This window comes from Pongo abelii, chromosome 11 (genome assembly GCF_028885655.2).
Source record: "Pongo abelii isolate AG06213 chromosome 11, NHGRI_mPonAbe1-v2.0_pri, whole genome shotgun sequence".
NCBI lineage: Eukaryota > Metazoa > Chordata > Mammalia > Primates > Hominidae > Pongo > Pongo abelii.
Genome location: NC_071996.2, coordinates 37,367,922 through 37,395,533, shown reverse-complemented (window position 1 = coordinate 37,395,533; position 27,612 = coordinate 37,367,922). Strand labels below are relative to the sequence as shown.

At 36.2% G+C, this 27,612-nt stretch overlaps 1 protein-coding gene across 9 annotated transcripts in view; it reads right to left on the bottom strand.

Annotated features, from left to right (window-relative positions):
* The window catches only part of RAB3GAP1 (RAB3 GTPase activating protein catalytic subunit 1), a 199,230-nt gene that overhangs the window by 138,697 nt on the left and 32,921 nt on the right, over positions 1–27,612 (bottom strand). For all 9 annotated transcript variants that reach the window (XR_008522745.2, XR_008522744.2, XR_008522746.2 and 6 more), the window contains exons 4-6: positions 22,289–22,418; positions 19,719–19,797; positions 1,742–1,861 (exon numbers count right to left, since the gene is read on the bottom strand). Coding sequence is in view for 5 of the 9 variants with exons in the window: in XM_024243364.3 (XP_024099132.1) it covers positions 1,742–1,861; positions 19,719–19,797; positions 22,289–22,418 (329 nt within the window). In the remaining 4 variants the exon portion in view is untranslated. The remainder of the gene's footprint in view (positions 1–1,741; positions 1,862–19,718; positions 19,798–22,288; positions 22,419–27,612) is intronic.

The window sequence follows — 27,612 nt, the reverse complement described above, 5'->3', positions numbered from 1 at the left end:
AGTACTTTGATTAGTCTGAAAATTGTTTTAGAACAGCTAACTAAAAGTCAGAAAACATCAGAATGAAAACTGTCTTCAATAAAAGTGATTATTTCATATTAGTCTTTCCAAAGTAATAATAAAACCTAACTTACAGGTATTAAACAATATAAATTAAGCCAATATTGTGGTGAAATATTTTTCACATCATTTAAAGATAAAGTAGGGCTCCTAAGCACAAGAAGGTTGTGATGTGCCTTACAGAGAAAATACGTGTTAACACACGTATTTTCCCAGAAGCATCATTCATGCACAAGTTACACTGCTTTTGGCTACAAGTTCAATGTTAATGACTCAACAATGTATATTAAATAAGCTATCTTTAAACAGAAACACACATAAAAGAAGGTTATGTATTAACTGGTTGACAAAAAATATGACCAGAGGCTCGAAGGAACCCAAGTCTGTATTTCTCCTAGGAGAAACAGGTGAGGAATTGATAACTCAGTGCTTGTGGCAACTTTATAGCACATAACTACCTTAAATAACAAGAAAGGATTGTACAAATACATCCCCAAGTTAATAATCCTACATTAGTAAATATTCTAGCAAAATTATTCACTTAGGATATACCATGGAGCACATCCACTAAAATAAACTAATTCTTCCCCAGTAGATTTAGAGTATCATAGTCTATTCGATATGCAAATGAAATACAACCCAAAATAGCAGAATAGTGATTAAACAAATTTCATTTTCTTAAATACTTCCATTTAAGAATCGGGCCTAAAGGTACTGAAAATTAACTTTTAAAAAAGTTATTCCAAATATACATTGAATTGTTTCAGGAAGATTACCTTTAGAAATGGCCTCCATTTAGGTTTTATTAGTTTTGTCCTTATATACCAAATTCCAGTATAAAAACATGCAAATATATTGTTAAAAGAAAAATTTTCAACTAATTAAACTTAATGGAGTTTATTTAAGGCTGGGCACAGTCGCTTACACCTATAATCCTAGCACTCTGGAAGGCCGAGGTGGGCGGATCATCTGAGGTCAGGAGTTCAAGACCAGCCTGGCCAACATAGTGAAACCCCATCTCTACTGAAAATTTTAAAAATAAAAATAAAAATTAGCCAAGGGTGGTGCACACCTGTACTCCCAGATACTCGGGAGGCTGAGGCAGGAGAGTCGCTTGAACTCAGGAGGTGGAGGCTGCAATGAGCCCAGACTGTGCCACTCCACTCCAGCCTGGGCAACAGAGCAAGACTATGTCTCAAAAAAAAAAAAATTTATTTGAGCAAAAATGAGTTGAGAATCACATAGTCTTCAGAACCAGTGGAGGTTCAGACAGATCAGCTCTGTAAGGTGGGCAGGCAACATTTACAGACAGAAAATGGAAGTAAGGTACAGAAACAGCTTGATTGGTTACAGCTTGGAGCTTGCTTCATTTGTGCATGCTCTGATCAGCTGCCCTGTGATTGACTGAACCTCAGCTGCTGTGATTGGCTGGGACTCAGTTAATTGTTTCAAAAGTATACTCCTAAATTAAGCTTTCAGTTTGTACACGGAATAAGTTAAGTAGCAGTTCTTTAAATAGGGAGCGGGTACAGAGGTAACCTCAAGCCAAATTTAGTTTAACAATATATATGCACTAAGTTCCTAATTACAATAAAAAAGCTAACATTTAATAACTGTTTGCCTTTGTAAATTATTGTTAAAAACAGTTTTTTTGTCTAGGTTTTAAAAAATGTCCACTCACCAGCCAGTGTTTCCCAAGGCAATAGAAACAGAACTCAGAAGAAGGTTGCACTTAGATTCGCTGAGAACAGCGTCACTGTGTGCAGCAGGGGCAATCACCACGAACTCACGTAGCCCATACCTTAAAAAAAGAATTAAGTGCATTAAACAGGGGAAACCTCAGAACACAAAAATCCATTACTTGAAAAGCACAAAAAAATTTCCCTACAGAAAATTTAACAAGTCAGGTTTAAACTAAAAGTGTTTCTCTTAATGGCAACCGAACCTACAAGACCTCAATTTTAAGAAGCACTTCCATCATCCACCTACTAGTTCCCCTCTATTCTTTACAAATTAGAAACAATTTGCTGAAATCTAAATTTGATTCGGCTAAAATAGGCTCAGATATATTTGCGTGCCCATCTGTGTTTGTGTGTGTCTGTGTGAGAGAGAGACTTTGACAGTGTAAATACTTTTTCCACTTTGCCTACTTTATGTTGTATACCCATGTGTTTACTAACAAGTTGATCACATGGGTGTATTCATAAGAGCACTGTAATATTGATGTTATTGTTGCTGCTTGAGAAAAAAGGTCAACAGCTGATTCCTTAAAAGAACTGTCACAGAATGGCTGGGCTGAGAACGCTGCCAAGAGCCCTGCAGCTGGTGGGGGAAGTGTCTGGTGGGAGAGGTGTGTGGTGGGAGGTGTCTGATGCCTCGGCCTGCTGCTTCGCATCTCTCACTCAGGAGTTTCTTCTGGTTTCACACTTTTTAACCTCTCTGTGCTTTAGCAGCCGTGACCTTGCCTTCATTGCTTCATCCAGTGCAGGCCTGAGTTATTGAAGACACCAAAGTGTTTCTCTTTCAGCTTGAAAACCAGGCACGTTTACACATGGGTTTCAGTGTATTTAGTGTATTTGCCTTTGAACCCTTAACTAATCTTTAGCCTTTTGGCTGGCGTAGAATGTCTTTAGCTGGGGTGACCTGGGACGGTGTTGTGGTTTACCGTCTCCAGCTTCAGCCTTTCCAGAAACCCTTGTGGAGGGCAGTATTGGCTGTAGGTTTCATCATCATATTGCAGTTTGAGGTCACCACTATTTGGGGGACAAGCTTGCGTCCTGCTGAGGGGCAGGGTTTTCAGCAGAGGGTCAGTGGTGGGGCTGAGCCATCGTGGAGGTGGCCCCAGGGGTTGTATGGCCATGCATATGGCCATGCTCTAACACATTCCGTGTGGCCTGCTCAGAGCTGGATGCCTCCTTTAGGCAAGGTTTACAGTCTATTTTCTAAAGTTTTAAGTATTTTTAAGAGGTATTGAGACTAATGAGTATAATAGTTGGGTAATTTAAATGTTTATTTTTAATGGAAGGATTTTTATTAAAAAGAAGCTAATTGACATGGAAATGTCAGTGAAATTTCTTAACCTACAAGGAAAGTGAACATTTTCTATCTAAGTAAACTATAATGTGCACATTTTAAGAATAAAGAAATCTGATATTTGAAAGAAAAAAAAAGAAACAGTTTGCTGAAATCACAAGGACCATTAAACAACAGTTTTGCCTTTAAAGTTAAGTTTACAAGATAAAAGAAGCAAGTATTGAAACTTTGCTTTAATGAACTGATACCACTAAGTCTGCAGATGAAGTTTGACAGATTCCCTAAACTGCAGGAAAATTATCAGCAATGATGTATATGTCCTTTCTAAATGTGAGAACACAGTTTATTAAGTATCCTAATTAAGGAATTCTTGTGTTCTTTTACTCAATAACACATTAAAAAGGGATTAAAAAATTATCATAAAACAGTTTAATCTTGCTATGACATCTACATTAATTAAAACTTCTCATTCAGTTGCCATATCCTTTAAAGTCACAAATTTGCTTCCAAACTTTTATGAAAATAAACAGTCAAACTGATTATCTTGTATACTGAAAATTCCTCTCCTATTCACTCTTTAATGTATTTATATTTAATATTTTTTGAATAAAGAAAATAACATGAGATATTACTCATTTGCCTAATTTATTATCTCTGGTATATAAAGTATTATTAATGCTTATTTTTACAAACATCCTCCTCAAGAAATCCCCCAAACTGGAGTAATGATTTAAAAAATTAAGTTTAATTCATAATGTTTATTATTTAGATGACAAAAAATTATTTCATTTCCTCACCCTACCTCCACCCTCCTAAGCCCTGAAATCAAAATTAGTTATGTAGAGGCAGCATAAAATAATGAAAATAATCTAGAGCTTTAAAAATTAAGCTCTAAAGATCTTTGAAAAATACAGTTTTCTTTTTTTCAAATGTCCCTGGAAGAAAGAAAACAAAACAAGTGAACATCCCCGTTCCATCCTCTGTACTTATATAAAATCATTGTCAACAGTTTCTTGGTTATTCTTCCAGAAATGTTCCATTTATTTGCATAACCACCCTACCCTCAAATACAATTATACTATTTGTATACACTTTGTAAAGCTTCTTTTCAAAAGGACAATCCCCTATTGATCAGTACTTTATTTCCAGTTTTATGCTGCTGCAACAATACTGCAATTGTTTTTCTACATATATATCTCTATAATAAATTTCTAGTGGTTGCTGGATAAAAGAACATTTGCATTTTAACACTGATAGCTGTTGCCAACCTTCTTACTGTACACACACACAATGCCACTGTATACAAGCCATGAATAACAAGCCAAACTGAATTGCCATTCATCTGCAATCTACCTTCTATCCCCTAAGCCTTTCTTTCCTCTATTGATAAAATCTCTCCCCCCCATCCATTCTACTGCCATTACTAAATACACAAATCCTGACAAATTCTTTAAAGATTTACCTTGCCAGGTGTGGTGGCTCACACCTGTAATGCCAGTATCTTGGCAGGCCAAGACAGGAGGATCACTTGAGCTTAGGAGTTCAAGACCAGCCTAGGCAACATAGCAAGACCCACTCTCTACAAAAAATTGTAAAAATTAGCTGGGCATGGTGGAGAGCGCCTGTAGTCCCAGCAGCTTGGGAGGCTGAGGTGGGAGAACTGCTTGAGGCCAGGAGGTCAAGGCTGTAGTGAACCATCATCACACCACTGCACTCCAGCCTGGGAAGCAGAGTGAAACCTCATCTCAAAAAACAAAAAACAAAAAACAAAAAACAAAAAAAAGGATTTACCTCAAATATCACTCTTGATAAATGTACTCTCTTCTTTATGATCTTTAAAATGTCAATATAAGTCACTACTTTTTCCCCAATAGGTCTACTTGAATCCTGAGACTATGTCTTCATCAAAAGTAAACTAACATTAAGTGGGAGCTTTAAAAAAAAACAAGCAAAAATCAACAACAACAACAACAACCAACCAACCAGATTTTAAAATGGGCAAAGGACTTGGATGGATGTCACTCAAAAGAAAATATACAAAGGCCGGGAGCGGTGGGTCACACCTGTAATCCCAGCACTTTGGGAGGCCGAGGCAGGCGGATCACGAGGTCAGGAGATCGAGACCATCCTGGCTAACATGGTGAAACCCCATTTCTACTGAAAATACAAAAAGTTAGCTGGGCGCGGTGGTGGGTGCCTGTAGTCCCAGCTACTCGGGAGGCTGAGGCAGGAGGATGGTGTGAACCCAGGAGGTGGAACTTGCAGTGAGCCGAGATCACGCCACTGCACTCCAGCCTGGTGACAGAGCAAGGCCCTGTCTCTTAATAAAAAATTTAAAAAAAAAAAAAACATTTTTGGAGAGCAAAAGGGAAGAATATATCAATATTTAAAATGGACAAAACTCAAACGAATTACATATTTCTTTATATCTATGCTACAAAACCATTCATACAAATGCAAAAAGGTGTATGTACAGTGATTTTCACTATAATATTTTAATTTAATTGTAAAAATCTAGAAACAACCTAAATATTCTTCAATAGAGGAGTGGCAAAATAATTATGATTACCACCACCAATACCACCACACACACACATAATAAAGAGATATTCTATATTCATGGATAGGAAGATAATATTATCAAGATATTAGTTCTTTCCAACTTCATCTACAGATTCAATGCAATCTCAATCAAAATCTCAGCAAGTTATCGTGAGGACATCCACAAACTGATTTTAAAGTTTACAAGCAAAAGCAAAAAAAGACTCAAAGTAGCCAATAAAATATTGAAGAAGAAGAAAGTTGGAGAACTAACACTATCAAACTTCAAGCACTACTATAAAGCTACAGAAATCAATACAGTGTGGTAATGGCAAAAGAACAAATAGAGATCAATGGAACAGAATAGAGAGCCTAGAAATAGACCCAGATAAATATAGTCAACTAATCTCTGAAAAGGAACAGAGGTAATACAATGGAGATAGTCTTTTCAACAAATGGTGTTAGAACAACTGGACATCCACATACAAAAAAATTAATCTAGACAGGCTTTACATTCTCCACAAAAACTAACTTAAAATGGATTACTGAATATAAAATGCAAAGTTATAAAACTCCTAGAACACAGAATAAAATCTAGATAACCTTGAGTTTGTTGATGACCTTTTAGATGCAACACCAAAGGCACAATCCAGAAAAGAACAAACTGATACGCTAGACTTCATTAAAATTAAAAATTTTTGCTCTGCAAAGAAAACCATAGTCTGGGAGAAATATTTGCAAAAGACATTTCAGATAGAGGACTGTTATCTAGAATCTACAGAGAACTCTTAAAACTCAAAAATAAGAACATAACCCAAGTTAAAAAAAAAAAAAAAAAAAAAGGCCCAAAGACTTCAACCAGACACCTCACCCAAGAAGATATAAAGATAGCAAACAAGTGTATGAAAAGATGTTCCATATCACATGTAATCAGGGAAGTGAAATTAAAACAATAGTGAGAGACCACTACATACCTACTAGGGTGAGTTTCATTAATAAATCATTATATTTCCTACAATTTCTAGCCCAGTAACTTAAATTTATTAGATCAAATGTATCAACACAAATTAAAATGTCACGATTGCACTTCTTAATAAAAGAACTGTTTCATCTGAATAATAGATTGCATATGTACACTAAATACTATATTTAAATATAAATGTGTTTTAGCATCCCATCCTCCAAATGAGAAAGGTAGGACAATCAACCATTCACTTTTGTTTTAAGATGCATTTTTCTTTCCTGTACCAATAAAGATCAAAAGTAACAACAACAAAAAGTTAACCAATATTTGATATATTTGTTGTTACTCTCACATAGGCAAATCATAAAACCATACTACTTACTTTGTGTTTTTTTATTTTTATTTTTTGAGATGGAGTTTCACTCTTCTTGCCCAGGCTGGAGTGCAATGGCACGATGTCGGCTCACTGCAACCTCCATCTCCCGGGTTCAAGTGACTCTCCTGTCTCAGCCTCCCGAGTAGCTGGGATTACAGGCATGTGCCACCACACCCGGCTAATTTTTTTGTATTTTTAGTAGAGACGGGGTTTCACCATGTTAGCCAGGATGGTCTCGATCTCCTGACCACGTGATCCAACCGCCTCGGCCTCCCAAAGTGCTGGGATTACAGGCGTGAGCCACCGCACCCAGCCATACCACTTACTTTGAATGCTACCATTCTACAACTCTCACATATATTACCTTACAAAGAAATAGATTAAGGACCTCTTAAAATAATGGTATAAAAAAGTTAAATACCTACCACTTACAAAAATACCTGGGTAATTGGAGGTGTTCAAACAACAATTCATTTTTTGAATTTATTTTTAGTAATTTTTTTAGATATTATAATACCCATCTTTAATTTATAATCTATTCAGGTTATTCTAGTAAAATCTACCAGTTTTATATAGTATAACTTCATTCCTTCCCCCTCTTCCTTTGTGCAAAATTGTTATATTACATATTACATATATGTTATAAACCCAACAATACAGTGCTGTCATTATTGCTTAAGCAATCTTATGCTTTTTTTTAATTATGAGAATATATTTATTGTATTTACTAGAGTTATTTCCAATGCTCTTCATTCTTTTCTATGGATTCAAGTTACCCTCTATGTCTTTTAGTATTACTTTGTAAGGCAAGGATGAATTCTGCCAATCTTTGTTTACATGAGAATGTCATTATTTCATCTTTATTTTTGAACTATAGTTTCACTGGATATAGAATTCTTGGTCAACAGTGGTTTTTTTTTCTCCCTTTCAGAACTTTGTGTCATTGCACTGCCCTCTGGCCTCCACTGTTTCTGATGAGAAGTCAGCCAAGGGTATTGTTCTCTTGTACATGAGAAGTCATTTTTCTCTTGCTGCCTGTAAGATTTTCTTTCAATCTAAGGGATTCAGCAGGTTGCCCATACGATGTCTAGGGGTGGTTCTCTTTTGTGTTTATCCTACTTAAGATTCACTAAGACTTCCAGTTCTGAGTGTTTTAAATCAAATTTGGAAAATTCTCAGCCATTATTTCTTCAAATTTGTTTTTCTACCACTTTCTTTCTCTTCATCTGGGAGTCCCATTACATGCATGCTTTGGAACACTTGACACTGACCCACAGATCTCAGAAGTTCTGTTTTTTCTCCAAACTTTTTTCTCTGTTCTTTGGACTGGACAATTTCTGTTAATCTTTCAAATCCCCCAACTCTTTCTTCTATCGTCTCAGATCTGCTTTTGAGCCCATGTGAAGAAAGTTCATTTCAATTATACTTTTCAACTCTGGAGTTTCCAGTTGTTTTTTTGTTTGTTTGTTTTTTGTTTGTTTTGAGATGGTGTTTCGCTCTGTTGCCCAGGCTGGAGTGCCGTGGCAATATCTCAACTTACTGCAGCCTCCGCCTCCTGGGTTCAAGTGATTCTCCTATCTCAGTCTCTTCAGTAGCTGAGACTATGGGCACATACCACCACATCCAGCTAATTTTATTTATTTATTTATTTATTTATTTTGTATTTTTAGTAGAGACAGGGTTTCACCATGTTGTCCAGGCTGGTCTTGAACTCTTGACTTCAAGTGATCTGCCCACCTCAGCCTCCCAAAGTGGTGGGATTACAGGCATGAGCCACCACACCTGGCCGCCATTTGGTTCTTTATTATAGTTTCTATTTATTGAGATTCCTATGTAACTCATGGTTGGTATTTAATTCTTTGAAGACCCTTTCCTTCAATTCTCTCAACATACTTGTAATAAATGTTTTGATGTTATTGCTAAATCTAATATCTAGACCCACTAAGAGTCCATTTCTACTATTTTTTCCCCTTGTATGGGTCACACTTTTCTGTTTCATTGTACATCTAGTAATTTGTGGTTGAAAACTCTGTATTTTGATAATACATTGTAGCAAGACCATATTCTGTTTAATTTTTCTGAGAGTTGTTAGCTTTTTCAATTTGTTTGCATTTCGTAACTTGCCTGGACTTACACTGAGGAAACTGTCTCCTCAACAGTGTGCAGCCTCTGATATCTCTATTTCATTGCTTTATTCTTATTTTCAATGTTTTAGCCTGGCTCTCTAGCAGCTACCTCTTGTCTGTATAGTTTGCAGGTAAACCAATAATTTGAGCACAGATCATGCCCAAACACCTGAGCCTATAAGGTTTTCCTTTCATTTCTGCTAAATCATCTGTGTGTGGGTTGGGGAATGCATTCAAAATTGCAACCAGCACTCCAGTTTGAGCTCTGCTGGGTCTCTCCTGCATATATGTAGTTTTCCTGTCATCTAGGGATGTGTAGAGAGGGTATCTGTCTTTCTATGGCTCTAATACAAGATCTCCTTGTTAAATTTCTGACTAATCCATCACTTGCCTCGAATTGGGACTGCAATCTTGGTCTAACAAAGGTACAGGTTTTACCCATTTGTTCCCAACCAAATCTGTTCCTTTTGGTTGGCAAAGGCAAAAGTTTTTGTACCTTCCCTCCCCCCCAACAAAGAATTAAACCTGCTCATCTGGCAACAGAGGTGGTATTTTCATGGCCAGCCTAGACTAGAAAGCTCAGTTATCACCAACATAGATTAGAGAGAAGAGGGGAGGTGACAGAAACAGCTACAGGAAGAGGGGCCAGAAATGGTTGTTTTTTGACAGTTCAGTCCAGTTTAATGCCTTTTAAAAAAAATTCCCCTTTAGCAAAGAGGAATCACTAACCACTTCACGCTGCCATTACAAGAAGTCCTCTTAACATTCACTTTTGGAAGAATGAAAACATTTTACAGGTCCTTAGGGCTATTCGAAAATGCTGGTTTCTCAAAACTGTCAGGTTCTTTTACATGTATGTATTACCAGCAAAAAAATACATTAAAGTCACAACAATGAGGCTGGGCGCGGTGGCTCGTGCCTGTAATCCTAGCACTTTGGGAGGCCATGGTGGGCAGAGTGCCTGAGCTCAGGAGTTAGAGACCAGCCTGGGCAACACATCGAAACCCCATCTCTACTAAAATACTAAAAATTAGCCAGGCTTGGTGGCGTATGCCTGTAGTCCCATCTACTCGGGAGGCTGAGGCAGGAGAACTGCTTGAACCGGGGAGGCGGAGGTTGCAGTGAGCCAAGATTTCGCCACTGCACTCCAGCCTGGCAATACAGCGAGACTCCGTCTCAAAAAAAATTCACAAAAATGAATATTTCTTTTCTTTTTTTTTTTTGGAGACGGAGTCTCGCACTGTCGCCCGGGCTGGTGTGCGATCTTGATTTGCTGCAACCTCTGCCTCCCAGGTTCAGGCAATTCTCCTGCCTCAACCTCCCAAGTAGCTGGGACTACAGGCATGTGCCACCACGCCCAGCTAATTTTTGTTATTTTTAGTAGAGACGAGGTTTCACTATGTTGGCCAGGCTGGTCTCGAACTCTTGGCCTCGTGATCCGCCCGCCTTGGCGTCCCATAGTGCTGGGATTACACGCATGAGCCACCGCGCCCAACCAAAAATGAATATTTCTTAAAAGCCATAATAATTATTCAACTACACAGTTTTCACAAGATTATTTGTGGACTGTTCCTTTGTGGTGACCAATAAAGCATGACTAAAGCTAAAGGCCCAAAAACAACTCTCAACAAAGGCAGAGCCATGGGGACAAAATGTGTCCTCCCTTAAACCTAGCTGTGCTTTCAGTGTTATTGTTCCACTCTCAATAGAGCCTCTCCAGGCATCTACAGCTTTCACGCTGTTACTTTCTGTATTAGTTCATATTGCTGCTGTAATAAATTACTACAAGTTTGGTGACTTAAAAAAAACACAGATTGATCATCTTATAGTTCTGCAGGTCAGAAGTCTGAAACAGGTCTCACAAGGCTAAATTCAAGGTGGCAGCAAGGCTGTGTCCCTTCGGGAGGCTCTAGCGCAGAACCCATTCCAGTTTCTACAGGCTTACCCTCATTACTTGGCTCATGGCCCTCTTCTTCCATCTTAAAAACCTACATTACTGGGACCAAGTTCTTCTCATACCGCTATGACACTAACTCTCCTCTGTCTCCCTCTTCTACTTTTAAGAACTCCTGTGATTATATTGGGTCCACCCAGATAATCCAGGATAAATCTCCCTACCTTAAAGTCTATTGTTAAGCAATGTTAATTCCATCTGCTCCCTTAATTCCTCTTGCCACATAACTCATATTCACAGGTTCTAAGATTTAGGTTGTGGACCATCTCTGGGGGCTAGCAGGGTTCATTATCTTGCCTACCACACCTTCCTATTAAAATCTCTGCTCATGAATTTCCATTTGGACATAAATGTTTGCTACGGTTAAAGTCTGTGTCACTTCCAGGGCTATTTATATTATCATGAAGCATAACAACCAAGAGAATAAATCTGTAATGATGGTTTCAGGAAACACCCACTAGAAGATATTTAAAGAAAAAAAGAAGAGTATTTAAAGGATAGGTATATTAGAAGGCTGAAATACATCCAGCAAAACACATCATTAAGATCAATTACATTGCCAAGAACATAAAATTGATCATGCCCACATATCTTTTAAAGTCCACTTTTATAAAAGTCCCTTAACAAAGTTAAACAGGCTTGGAGCTAATCTCAGAGGTGCTTGATATGAAAACTGAAACTAGAAGATCTCAAAATAGATAAAGATTAATAGACAAACTTGAACTACCAAAATTGAGCATTGGACATAAATGCCAAAAATCTATTTTCTAGAATTTGATTTGAAAATATAAGTTAATCATATATTAATTTTAAATCACTCTGATAGGGTCAACCTATACTAATTGTATATTTATGGTATAAATAAGTACAGATGCATATATTACAAAATCGTTTTCAAATTTTCACTGTCATTGCTTTAATTCTGGTTTAACTTTTTAAAATTCAAATTTAAATAAATGTTTAGATGAAAACTTCTGTGTATGTTATTCTTCAGTATCTCTGAAGCATTACAAGTAATTTGTATCCTTGAAATTTTTGAGAAATGTATTTATTAACAATTACAATAAAAATTATATGAATAAAACAGAAGGAGAATATTATGAAATCCTCTTAAGATGTCTGGTTCACATCAGTCTTAAAATACCCACATACCAAAGTCCTTCTCATCTTTTCCCATTCCCAACCCTCTACTGCTATACCCAACCTTACCAAACTACCTACAAGTTTCAAAAGTTCATTTAAACATCATCACCTCTACTAATTCTGCCTCAAGTATCTTTTTACCTAACTTATTAATTAAGCTTATTCACCTGGTTTATTCTCACTTGTCTTTCAGGATTCATGTGAGGTATCACTTTGTCTGGAAACATTTTCCTGACTTAATCTGTCTGAATTACAGGTACCTCCTATGAGTTTCCATCAAACCTTGTGTTCTGCCTTCTATGAGAGCATTTATCACAAAATGTTGTTGTTGTCTACTCCCTTATCTGTCTTTCTATTAATCCCAAAGATTACTAAGGCAGTAACCATGTTTTATCCTTGATATTTCTGTATCTGGATCACAGTAAATGTTTAAAAATTATGTTTGTTAAATAAAACAAAATACACATACATTTAATATGCTTAACTTTTAAACAGTTCTCAAAAGCTTTGTTGTTGGCTTCCTAAACTTTAAGAAAGGTCAAGTAAGACAAAACTGAAAGTGACTTCCAACCATATGGCAAACTAACATGACACAGGCCCTCCTTGTCCCATAACACACAGAAATACCTGATCAAATATGACAATGCTGTCAAAATACACAGCTGAATTTGAAATAATAAAAAGGAGATTCCTGGGTAACAGAAACAAAAAGTATACTGAAAGGCAAAAGTGAGCATAGAAGGTGACTGAAAAATACCAGGGGATGATCAGCTTTGGCTATAGGCCCTAACAGATGGACACTGGGAGCTGGGATTTTACAGGGTAAGCCTTTTACTGCTAAAAGTCTGTTAGTTTGACTTATAAAACTGTTTGCAAAACTGACTATGCTGTGCTAGACTGAAGAGAACAAGAATGATGGAAGAAAAGTCTATTTACATCTGACAATACCACGTATTTTAGCCTAGCAGTCATAATGTGAATTATATAACTCTGAGATGATGAGGTACACCCAGCCCAGGGAAAGTGGTCTCTGGCATGCATCCAGATTAGGCTATGTCCAAGAATGCCCCAGTCTCATAATAATAAATATAAATAAGTCTAGGCCCAGAAACTAGGCTTTCAGAAGCACAATATCACTCAGATATTATCATCCACAACTGTGCCTCTGCTTACAAAGCCCTGGGACTTGGAAGCTGCCTATCTTTCTGATGAGATTACCAATCTCTCTGCTATATAACCTAAACACACAAGCTTCCTTCTGTATCCTTTAGATTTAGATTTACTCCATCAATCCAAATCACTACGGAGGTTGTAATGTTTTGAATGACCTCTCAGGGATATGGGTATACACGAGACAAGGTACTGGAACTGAGACTTCTGCTTAAATCCTGGACCCTAGAAGGAACTGCCACCTCAATAAAATGAGAATGCCAGGCTCAGAAAGTTTCAAAGGCAAATTCTATCAAACAGTTAAAAAAAAAAAAAAAAAACAATTTTACACACTCTCTCAAAGAAAATAAACGAGAACAAAATATTTTCTGACTCACATTATAAGGCCAACATTACTCTCATACCAAAACCAAAGCATGAGAAAAGAAAACTACAGACCAACATCCCTCATGAACATAGACACTGAAGTCCTCAACAAACTATTAGCATATCAAATACAGCAATACAGATACACATACAAACACACACACACACACACACACACACATACACACACAGAGAAATACAAATTGTACCACAAAGAAATGGAGTTTATCTTGAGAATGCAAAGCTGGTTATATATCCAAAAATCAATCAATGCAATCAACATATTAAAAATCTAAAGAAAATAAATCATATCAATTTAAACAGAAAACAACAATCATATCTATTTAAACAGAAAAAGGATTTGACAAAATTCAACATCCATTCATAATAAAAACTCTCAGCAGAGCAGGAACAAAAGGGAATTTTCTCAATCTGATGAAGAGCATCTACGAAAAAACCTACAGCTAACATCACACTTAACAGTAAAAGACTAAATACTGTCCCCCTGAGATAAGCAACTCCTATTCAATATTTTACTGGAAGCCCTAGCCAGTTTTAAAAAGAAAAAAAAAATGAACAGACTGCTTCATGGTATCCTGTAACACATATTTTTAAAAAAGAACAGAGATTAGAAAAGAAATAATGCTATCCATATTCAGAGACAGTGATTGTATACATAGAAAATCCCAAAGAAATGACAACTCCTAGAACTAGTCATTGTGTTTAGCAAGGTTACAGGATACAAGGTCAACCCCTCAAAATCAGCCATATTCCTACGTACTAGAAACGAACAATTGGAAATGAAAAAATTTTAAAATAATATCATTACAATAGCTCCTTTATAAGAAAGCAACAAGTAGAAACATAATATATAACATTTACAGGATCTTCATGCTGAAAACTGTAAGACACTGCTGAAAGAAATCAGGTAACATCTAAATATCAAAATGGATATATTGGGATTAGGGGTTTTTGGAAAGAATATTACAGGCCACTGCCACCCCTTTTGCCAGCCGGGTAATGGATCTGCTACCACCATCCCCAGCATCCATAAACAGCTGCTTTCATCCTCAGATTTTGAATAATTCCAAAATAAAATAATTTTTTTAATAGGAGAAAGATTTGTGACCTAGAGCAAAAAGTCCTCAGACATGGCACCAAAAGCACAATCCATAAAATTAAAAATTGATAAAACTGAACTTCATTCAATTTAAAAACTTTTGTTCTAGAAAAGACATCGTAAGAGAAATCAAAAGATAAGTTACAGTCTTATCTGTTACAGATAAGCTTTTCATTTCTCTTAGTGATGTCTTTTCTAGAAAATTTTTGGAAATCACACATTATAGAAAAGATTTATATCCAAAGTATACAACGAACTCTCAAAACTTAACAGTAAGAAAACAAACAACCCCCAACAACCAAAAAAGAAAACAAACAGCCCAATTAAAACATGCGCAAAAGACTTGGACACTGTTAATATAGAGAAGCTATAAATGGACAAATAAACACACGAAAGATGTTCAAAATTAAAATTAGGATGAGATACCACTATGCACCTACTAGGAATGGCTAAAAACAAATACTGACAATACCAAATGCTGGTAAGGATGTAGAAACTGGAATTTTCATACATTGTTGGTGGGAATGCAAAATGGTACAACTACTCTAGAAATGTTTTGCAGTTTCCTACAAACATACACTTACCACATGACTCAGCAATACTACTCTAGGTATCTACTCTAGGTATCTACCCAAGTGAACTGAAAATTGTTTTCACACAAAAATCTGTATACAAATATTTATAGTATAGCTCTATTTAAAATTGCCAAAACCTAAAAACAATCCTAATAACCCCTCAACAAATGAATGAATAAACAGCTTGGTATATCCTTACAATAAAATACTACTCAGCAATAAAAAGGAACAAACTATTGATAAGCAGAATCACCTCAAAGGATTTCAAAGGTACCATGCTGTTTTAAAAGCCAGTCACCAATGGTCACATACAGTAGAATTCTATTTACATACAGTAGAATTCTATTTATATGACACTCTCAAAAGGACAAAACTATAGTGACCAAGAAAGATCAGGGATTCCAGGGATTATAAGGATGTGGGGAGTGTGGTCAGGTACAGTGGCTCACATCTATAATTCCAGTACTTTGGATGGCTGAGGTGGGAGGATCAGTTGAGGCCAGGAGTTTAAGACCAGCCCAGGCAACATAGCAAGACACTGTCTCAACAAAAAATAAAAAACCCAACTTAGCCAGGCATGATGGTGTGCACCTGTAGTTCTAGATACTCAAGAGGCTGAGGCAGAAGGATCACTTGAGCCCAGGAGTTCAAGGCTACAGTACCCATGATTGCACCAATGTATTCCAGCCTGGGTGACAGAGTAAGACCTGTCTCTTTAAAAAAAATAAAATAAATAAAAAAAAAGTGGGAAGGATGTGCCTATGCTTACTAAGAGACAAAAGGGACAACAGGGCTTTTTTTTTGGTGGCAGAGGTGAGGGGGTGTTATAGAACTGTTCTATCTCCTGATTTTGATACCAGTAAAAAACTATATAAAGTGTTAAAGTTCAGAGAACTGCTCACCTCCACAAAAAGTCCAATTTTACTATGTTGATTTTAAAAATATTTTTAAAGTAAATGGAAAGGTTACAAAAACCACCCTACTAACAAGTTATTTATATTAATATATAGAAAGGTTTCATTACTTCATTTAATATTTTGACCACGGACTATGTAACAGTGAGGAAATACATATCAAAAGGCTGAAATCATGTCAATAGCATTTAGATTTTGATAAACATACTAGGCGCCATTATCTTATTTGATCCTCATAACTACCCTGAAAGTGCATATTATTTATTATTCTTAGTTTACCAGTGTAGAAACAAACTACAAGAAATTAAGTAACTTGCCCAAAGTTGCAGAGACACTAAGTACCTGAGTTAGGAATTAAACCTAATTCAGTATGTAGCCAAACAGTAAGTAAGTGTTCAATTAATGTTGAATGAATGAATGCATACAAAGCTCATGCTCTGATACTATGCTGCCTTCTGATAAATTTAGTCATATTAAATGTATATATTCATATTTTAAAAGGCCAGAACAGAATGTGGAAGGATTAAATTAAATTTAATAGATATAATTATTACATTTCTTTTTTAGTTAAGCTGTTTAAGTGAACAATTTTTAAAAGGTCATACTAAAAGAGGAATATTTATGAAACACTATCCCGTTTACCTGCATTTGCAAATAACTTTCTTTTTTTAAAGTGCTACACAGCCTATTTGCTATATGAAATGAAGAAAAAGATAAACACAGATTAATATCATTTTCCCCTACCTTAGAATTCTTTAATTAAAAAAAATCAAAAGACCAACTGATAACAATAGAATAATTTCAAACCAGTATATAAACTTCCTTTAACTAGATCTCCTTTCTTAAACATATACTCTTTACTAGGGCCATTTTGGTGGTAGTTTGTTCTAAGCCCACTCCATCCAAAACAAATGAAGTTCACAGACACTTGGAATAATTGAAAAAGACAGAAGAGACCTTTTAAATGTGATGTAAATAGTCCCTCCTTATCTGTGGAAGGTAAGTTCCAAGACCCCTAGTGGATGCTTGAAACTGCAGATGGTATCAAAGCCTGTATGTACTGTTTTTTCCTATATATAGTACCAATAGAACAGTTACGACAATATTTTGTAATAAAAGTTATATAAATGTGGTCTCTCTCTCTCTCTCTCTCAAGATATCTTATTGTACTATACTCACCCTTCTTCTTGTGATTTGTCAATCTGATAACCAAGATGACTACTAAGTGCCTAAGGGACAGGTAGTGTATACATTGTAGATACACTGGACAAAGGCATGATTCACTTCCAGGACAGAATGGCCCAAGACTTCACCATACTACTCAGAACAGCATGCAATTTAAAACTTGTTGTTTTTGCCTGAAATTTTTCATTTAATATTTTCAGACTACACTTGACCACAGGTAACTGAAACCACAGAAAGCAGAACCACAGATAAGAGGGGTAAGATTGTACCTTATATTAATGTATCACATTTATAGTTTAGACACAGTGAGTTTTGATTTTATCACATAACAGATCAACATCCAACATACTGAGTTTATTTCAATATTCAATAATATGTATTAAAATTTCTATGATATTTAAACGTTCCATGCTTGTCATGAGACTATAGTTAAGCACTATCCTGGATTATGAAATACATTGTGCAGAAAAGATGAACCAGCAGGCCTGTGACTGCTATCCTTAAAAAAGCCTGCCTGCAGCCGGGCGCGGTGGCTCACACCTGTAATCCCAGCACTTTGGGAGGCCGAGGCGGGCGGATCACGAGGTCAGGAGATCGAGACCATCCTGGCTAACACGGTGAAACCCTGTCTCTACTAAAAATACAAAAAATTAGCTGGGTGTGGTGGTGGACACGTGTAGTCCCAGCTACTTGGGAGGCTGAGGGAGGAGAATGACATGAACCCGGGAGGCAGAGGTTGCAGTGAGCCGAGATCGCGCCACTGCACTCCAGCCTGGGCGACAGAGTGAGACTCCGTTTCACAAAAAAAAAAGCCTGCTTGCAGAAAGGAAATCAGTATACTGAAGGGATATCTCCACTCCCATGTTTACTACAGCATTATTCACAATAACCAAGATATGGAATCAACCTAAGTACCCATCAATAGATGAATGAAGAAAATGTGGTACATATACACAATGGAATATTATTCAGCCATAAAAAAGAATGAAATCTTGTCATTTACAACAGCATAGAAGGAACTGAAAGACATCTAGGTGAAATAAGCCAGGCACAGAAAGACAAGTATTACACGTTTTCACTAATATGTGGGAGCTAAAAAAAAAAAAAAAAAAAAAAAAAAAAAAAAAAAACTGAACTCACGGAGATAAGAGAATAGAATGATGTTAGTGTCTTATGGATAGTCATTTAAGTGTGTAAACATGGGTTAGAAGTGGGAAGCTGGGTAGAAGTTTTACAAGAAGATTTAAGATGGCCAGGAGGCTTAAAAAGGCTAGCTATGGGAGGTGATACAGAGTTGACATATCTCTAAGTAGAATTACCAGAGGCTTAGAAGGGTAATGGGGAGCAGGGCATAAAGAGGGGATGGTTAATGGGACAAAAATACAGTTGGATAGAAAAAGTAAGATCTAGCATTCAGTAGCAAAATAGGGTGCCTATAGTTAACAATAATTTGTGGTATATGTCAAGATAAATAAAAGAATGGAATTGGAACATTTAATTGGGGAATCCATCACCTCAAGCATTTATCATTTCTTTTGAAAAAAAGATAAATATGTACAACTATTACATATGTAAAATTATTATATATCCACAATAATTAAAAACAAAAAAACTAAAAGAAAAAACAAACCAAAAAAATAAAAAAGAAAAGAAAAGCCTGCTTGCAAGGTTAGCTCTTAGCCGACAGCCGGGAAATGGGATTTGGGGAGGGTTCTCACCATTCCCAAAACTGATAAAGCTGCTCACTAAGCCTAAATTGTTCATGCAAACAATGTCATTTATGCTGAACACCTGCTTTCCTTCTGGGAACCTGAAATTTTGGTATATACAAGTTAAAGGGTGCTTATATGACCAGCCCCCTAATTAAAAACCTGGGGCGCTGAGCCTCTAACACTGTCCCTGATAGACAATGTTTCACATACTTTGTCACAATTTGTTGCTGAGGGAACTGAGTACATCTTGCCTGACTCCATTAGGAAAGGATTCTTAAAAGCTTGTACTTCTTCTGGACTTTGCCTCATGTGCCTCTTCCCTTTGCAGATTTTGCCCTGTATCGTATCTCTGCAATAAATCAGCTGCAATTAAATGCTGAGTCCTCTGAGTCTTCTTAGCAAATCAGTGAACTTGGGGACAGTGTTGAGGTCCCCTGCAACACACATACTAAAAGATACTGAGTAAAATATATACCTACCATCTTACCAGGCAATGTGCTCTTGGAGGAAAGTCATTATTCATACACAGCAAATCTTGCATAGACTGTGGAATAACATCTACAAAAACATTTGATAATGAAAAAGTTAGTATGTTCATGATCAGGCAGAGTTTTATAACAAGCTTTGAGGAAACACATGTCTTGCTAGATCACGCAGTTTTGATATTGCTTTAAGATTCATACCTAAAGATAGCTCGAGTACAGGGAGAGGGATTTCTCTCTCATTTTTTTTTCTTCAAATAAAAGTAGCCTATAAAAAAGACATACGCCACTCCCATGTTTAAAATATTTTTTTGCTTCTGAGTCACAACTCACACAATTCCTCACCCTTACCAGAAAGCTTTGTTTTATTTATTCTTCTTAGCCTGTCCTTGCCTCTACTTTTCTTCAACATCCTATTTAGAGATATGTCAACTCTGTATAACCTCCCATAGCAAGCCTTTTTAGGCCCCCTGTCCATCTTAAATGTTCTTGTAAAACTTCTACCTGGCTTCCCACTTCTAAACCATGTTTACACACTTAAATTACTATGCACGATAAGGTACTAACATAAAAGATCATTATACTCATAAATACATGACAAATTCAATGCATAAAAAATAGTATCCATTCACAAGAATAATTTTTGTTGTATAGCTATCATTGCTTAGCAGATCTATACTTTTTATTTTGCTAAAAGACTAAAGAGAATGCTAATGATGTGATGCTTTTCAGACCAAAAGCAACAGGCAACTCTGATAAAATAAATGATTAGTGCTCAAATCTCCTGACCTCTGATAATATAGTTTTAAATGCGTATCTGTAAAACTGAGCTGATGGTTTGGCTTGTAACTCCCACCGTAAGTTACAGGCTCAATCACAACCAAATTAAAAGAAAACTGCACTTTATATGTACACTTGCAACAATGCCTTAACTAGCTTAAAATTCATTCACCTTTGGCTGGCCACAGTGGTTCACGCCTGTAATCCCAGCACTTTGGAAGGCTGAGGCAGGTGGATCACCTGAGGTCAGGAGTTCAAGACCAGCCTGGTCAACATAGCAAAACTTTGTCTCTACTAAAAATACAAAAAATTAACTGGGTGTGGTGATTGGTGCCTGTAATCCCAGCAACTTTGGAAGCTGAGGCAGGAGATTTGCTTGAACCCGGGAGGCAGAGGTTGCAGTGAGCCAAGATCACGCCATTGCACTCCAGCCTGGACAACAAGAGTGAAACTCCGTCTCAAAAACAAAAACAAAAAATCATTCGCCTTCATTGTACCACAGTCTCCTTTATCTATTCATCTCAGACCACTGATTCTAAGCCTCTTTACTACAGCAGCTTTTCCTTGATGCATAATCTTCCCTTAAATTAATAGCACTTAAATTTTCACTATCTTTAATAGTTTCCTTCATTAATTGGCAGAATGTTGAACCTGAAAATTGCTGGGCTATTATGAGACCTCCCTCCAATTGCACACACTTCCCTCTTCCTCTTAAAGTTCTCATATTCACATTCTGGCTTAATTATTTTCTTTTGCTGTATAATTGCCTTCCATATATGTATATATGGTTTTAATGTTATCTGCCCTGGTTTATGAATCTGAATGCATATGTTATCTAATTGTTTTGTTTCCAAGAAGAATATACGTAATAGAAAAGGTAACATAATTCTATTCCTACACAAGAAAAAGCACAGATTTTTTCAGGTCTGAGTTTACAAATGATAATCTGTTATGATCAGAAAAAATTTAACACATTCTACCTATTTATTTGCTTAGTGAATGAAGAAGGATATTTGACTGGCAGCTCCAAAGTTCATGTTTATTCAGTATCTTGCTCACTCACTGTTATGCACTAGTTTATCTAAGGACAGAAGATTTTGGATGATTTGACCTATTAACAATTATAGACACCATTTATTGAGTACCTGGCATGGGTCAGGTACTGAGATACTTGCTTATGTACAATTTCTCATTAGATCTTCACTTAGCCGTCCAGGTAGTATTACTTCATTTCACAACTGAGATAACTCAAGCTTAGAAGGGGCAACTAACTAGCAAGTAGAAAAAATAAAATTTTAAACCACTTGTTTTGACTCCAAAATCTGGAGTAAATCCGAAATACTACCCTCTAATCAACAGATTTTCTTTTGTTTGTAATCCTTCAAAGCCAAACTTACTTGCTTAATTCTCCTTCTCTAATCTCCCAATTAAAAGTGATCTTTTCTCCTCTGAATTTCAACAGAATTTTATCTGTACTTCAGGATGCACTTATCACTTTCTACCTATTATGGTTACTTACTTATCTATCTTATCTTCCCTACTGGAATGTAGGGCTTGGAAGAATACCTGGTACATGTTAGGTACTCAATAAATATGAGCTGATTTAATTAATTAAAAAATGAATGACACCGTAATTCATCCTCTACCTCAGATGTGGTGAAACAACTTTGCTTATGTAAAACAGTTCCAGAGAAACTGACACTATGGAAGAAAACTAAATTAATAATTCAAAATTACAGCCACTCCTAAAAATCAGAAGTTAATATTATTATATAGAAATAACTTACCCTCTAATAACTCCTTTCCTTCTTTATCAGTGGACTCTTGTACAAGATAATGATGAGTGACTGAGAACTTGAAGTCAGCAAAGGAAATTTCATCTGATTTCTCTTCCCATGTGCCAGAAGTAAATATACCCTATATGTAACAACAAAATGGCAAAATATTTACCTTAATCAATAGCTATCATTATATTTACTAACGACAGGGATATTTTCCCCTTTTTCTGCCCTATAAATATCCTCCATGCAATCAAAGAAAAACATAAAAGTGAATGCAACCAAGAGAAGATTATTTTATAAATGATTGATCACAGTGTTCCTTTAAAAAGAAATTTCTCCTAGAATATTAACTATCAAGTGACTTACAAAGATTAATAATAATTTTTTCCAAGATGTCTCTATATAAAATCATGAACACATCACTATATATTAATAATACAGCATATAGCATTATTTGATACCAGAAATTGCTTCATAAAGAAGCAGTCTGCACAATCAATTTAAGTGGCATGACACCTGTAGCACTTATTTAACAGATTCCTGCTTCTTTATCAAGCTTTGGCATTCAAGTCTTTCCATTTGAATAGCAACCTCTTGAATGAAAAACATATATTAATTAAGAGTTCCAAAGAGCTCCTTACTTATACAGAACCCTAAGCATAAAAAAGGATTTTTCCCACAGAGCTTCTAATCTCCCATAGCTATTTTTTCCAATGGAGAGGTAAACAGTCATTACAGCATAGCACCACATAAGGCAGGAAATACCAACCAAGCAACTAGCCAAGCACAGATAGCCCCAAACTAGATTGAAAATATATAAGCAATTAATCTGTGAGTTACTATTTTAAGAATGTTTTCATGGCTATACCTAGTGTAAACACCTGAATTTTCATATATATTCCTGGAAAGATATTTATAATTCTAAATTAAATTAAATCCTATTTAAGTGTCCTAAGTGTATATTATTACGTAAGTACATCAAATATCAATCTTTTCATTAGTATTTGAAATGTCATGTATGATACACATTCAAAATGATAATCTTTTTATTGTACTTTAAGTTCTGGGATACACATGCAGAACATGCAGGTTTATTACATAGCTATACACGTGCCATAGTGGTTTGCTGCACCCATCAACTCGTCATCTACATTAGGTATTTCTCCTAATGCTAACCCTCCCCTAGCCCTCCCCTCCCCCAACAGGTCCCAGTGTGTGATGCTTCCCTCCCTGTGCCCACGTGTTCTCACTGTTCAACTCACACTTATGAGTGAGAACATGCAGCATTTGGTTTTCTGTTCCCGTGTTAAGAGTGCTGAGAATGATGGTTTCCAGCTTCATCCATGTCCCTACAAAGGACATGAACTCATCCTTTTTTATGGCTGCATAGTATTCCATGGTATATATGTGCCACATTTTCTTAATCCAGTCTGTCATTGACGGACATTTGGGTTGGTTCCAAGTCTTTGCTGTTGTGAACAGTGCTGCAATAAACATACATGTGCCTGTGTCTTTATAGTAGAATGATTTATAATCCTTTGGGTATATACCCAGTAATGGGATTGCTGAGTCAAGGAAATAAGAGAAGATACAAACAAATGGACAAACAGTCCATGCTCATGGATGGAAAGAATCAATACTATGAAAATGGCCACACTGCCCAAAGTAATTTATAGATTCAATGCTATCCCCATTAAGCTACCATTGGCTTTCTTCGCAGAATTAGAAAAAACTAAATTTCATATGGAACCAAAAAAGCGTCCATATAGCCAAGACAATCTTAAGCAAAAAGAACAAAGCTGGAGGTATCACGCTGCCTGACTTCAAACTATATTACCAGGCTACAGTAACCAAAACAGCATGGTACTTGTACCAAAACAGATATATAGACCAAGGGAACAGAACAGAGGCATCAGAAATAACACGACACATCTACAACTATCTGATCTTTGACAAACCTGACAAAAACAAGCAATGGGGAAAGGATTCCCTATTTAATAAATCGTGTTGGGAAAACTGGCTAGCCATATGCAGAAAACTGAAACTGGACTCCTTCCTTATACAAAAATTAATTCAAGATGGATTAAAGACTTAAACATAAGACCTAACACCATAGAAACCCTAGAAGAAAACCTAGGCATATTAGCAAAGACCTCATGATTAAGACACCAAAAGCAATGGCAACAAACGCCAAAATTGACAAATGGGATCTAATTAAACTAAAGAGCTTCTGCACAGCAAAAGAAACTATTATCAGAGTGAACAGGCAACCTACAGCATGGGAGAAAATTTTTGTAATCTATCCATCTGACAAAGGGCTAATGGATCCAGAATCTACAAAGAACTTAAACAAATTTACAAGAAAAAACAACCCCATCAAAAAGTGGGCAAAGAATTTTAATTTTTTTCTTTTCTTTTTTTTTTTTTGAGATGGAGTCTCGCTCTGTCACCCAGGCTGGAGTGCAGTGGTGCGATCTTGGTTCACTGCAACTTCCGCCTCCCAAGTTTAAGCGATTCTCCTGCATCAGTCTCCCATGTTGCTGGGATTACAGGCATGCACCACGCCTGGCTAATTTTTGAATTTTTAGTAGAGACAGGGTTTCACTATGTTGGCCAGGCTGGTCTTGAACTCCTGACCTCAAGTCATCTGTCCACCTCAGCCTCCCAAAGTGCTGGGATTACAGGCATGAGCCACCACACCTGGCCAAAAATCATAATTTTTTTGTGTGGGGTGGGTTTCTTTACCATGAGGTTGACCTGTGTTAAATCAAGGCATCAATTGCCTATACCAAAGTCTCAAGAGGCAGTAAGTAATATGATAATGTACATAAGAGCTTGTTTTGCTAGAAGAAATGCCCAATATAAAGCAGTTATGGCTAAAACTAGGTAAAAGAAAGTCCAGAAAAGGAGAGAGAAACCCCTTTTTCAAGTTTGCAGTAAATCTTTTTAAATGATACAGAGATACCGTCTGACCCTAATTCTGGATTCTGGTACTATTGTCAACCTTACCAACAACTATCTAGAGGAAGATCTGATTGTATTCAATAAAGACAAGGCATCCAAATTCTGTCTCCAAAACAGACTCAACTGATAAACAACACTCTAACATCCCATATTCAATTCCATTAGGATATAGTCATTTGATACCAAGTTCCAGTATGGCATGTATCTGCTATGCGAACCGAAATGACAATTCTAGTTCATCAAAACTGACCTAGTACTTCATTAAAAATTACCTTTGAGGATCCTAACCAGAAAATAAAAAGAGATAAATGTATAGATTTAAAAGAAAACTGTCCCTATTCACAGATTACCTGATCACGTATGTAGAATATCCAAAAGAATCTACAAACAAATGACTAAAACTGATGAGTTTACAAAGTTATGAAATTCAAGGTCAATATATAATAACCATCTGTATTTTTAAATACTAGCAACAAATGCTTGGAAAGGGAAATTTTTAAAAATATCCCTTACTACCATTAAAAAAAGAAATTATCTAGGAATAAACTTAATGAAAGATGAGCAAAAACTCTACCTAAAATACTTCAAAACACTGCAGAGAGATATTAAAGACCTAATAGAGATACATCACATACATGGATTGGAAGATAAAACACTGTGAACACACCAGTTCTCCCCAAGTTAATCTATATATTCAACATGATCCTAATCAAAACATCAGCAACAGGCATTTTGTAGAAATTGACAAGTTGATTTTAAAACTAATATGAAAATCCAAAGAACCTAGAACAGCTAAAATAATTCTGATGAATAAGTATACTACCTGATTTTAACACTTACTTTGCTACAATAATTAAGACAGTATAGTATAGGCATAAAGACAGACAAACAGATCAATGAAATAGAGTCCAGAAATAACATTCGCACTTATATCTGACTTCACAACAGAGGTGCCACTGGAATTCAGGGGGGAAATAATAGTCTTTTCAACAAATAGTCTTGGAATAATTAAATATTCACATGGAAGAAAACATGAGAATATCTTGGGATCTTGCAAATACCTTGGGATAGGCAAAGATTCCTTTGACCAGACACAAAAAAACACTAACAATAAAATTAAAAATAGAGAAAATAAACTTCATCTAAATAAAATTTGTGCTTATCAAAAGACACAGTTAAGAAAATGACTAGGTGGCTGGGCACAGTGGCTCACACCTGTCATCTCAGCTCTTTGCTTGGGCAACAAGACCCTGTCTCTACAAAATAATTAGCTGGGCATGGTGGTGTGTACCTGTAGCCCTAGCTACTTAGGGAGGCTAAGGTAGGAGGATCATTTGAGACCAAGAGTTTAAGGCTGCAGTGAGCTATGATTGTACCACTGCACTCCAGCCTGGGTGACAAAGCAAGACCCTATCTCTAAAAAAAAAAAAAAGTTTAGGGGAAGCCATGGACTACAGGAAAAACAAAATACATACCTGAAAAAGCACTTGCAACCAGGATATATGAGGATAATAAAAAAAATTGAACAATCCAAATTTTTTAATGAGCAAAAGACTTGAATAGACAGCAGAAAGCACTATGAATGACCAATAAACAGTAATTCTGATTAATTACTAGATGACTACTCACTATCAATAGTCATCAGTGAAATGCAAATTAAAACCACAATGAGATTCCATTCCACACCCAACAGAATGACTAAATATAAAAATCTGACAATGCCAAGTGTCACAGAGAACACAGAGGAACTTGAAATCTCATGCAAGGCTAAGAGCATAAAATGATAAAACACTTTAGAAAAGAATTTGCCAGTTTTTAATAAAAGTAAACATGTAACTACCCTAAGACCTAGCAACTCCACTCCTAAGAATATGCCCAAAGAAAGGAAAGCAGTTATCTACAAAATTCTCTAGAGAAGCTTTGATAATAATAATCCAGAAATGGAGACAATTTAAATGCCCACCAATAGGAGAAAGGATAGTGTACTGTGGTATAGTTATAGAATAAAAAGAATGATACATACTATATGGGTGAATTTTTAAATCATCACGTTCAGCAAAAAAGTTAGATACGAAGAGTGCATACTGTATGAGTCTATCTATAAAAAGCTCAAGAACAGGAAAAACTAAAATATACAGTGAAAGAAGTCAAAATTGTGGTTACCTCTGGGACCGAGAAACAAGCAATCTTTCTGGGATAACAAAAATGTTCTATATTTTGATGTGAATGGTGGTAACATGGGTATACACATTTGTTAAAACAATTACATACATGAGTTCTGTAAACTTTGCTGTGTATAAATCATAACCCAACAAATAAAAAATTCAATAAAATATCCCTTAAAAATGAGATAAAGAAGCAGTGGA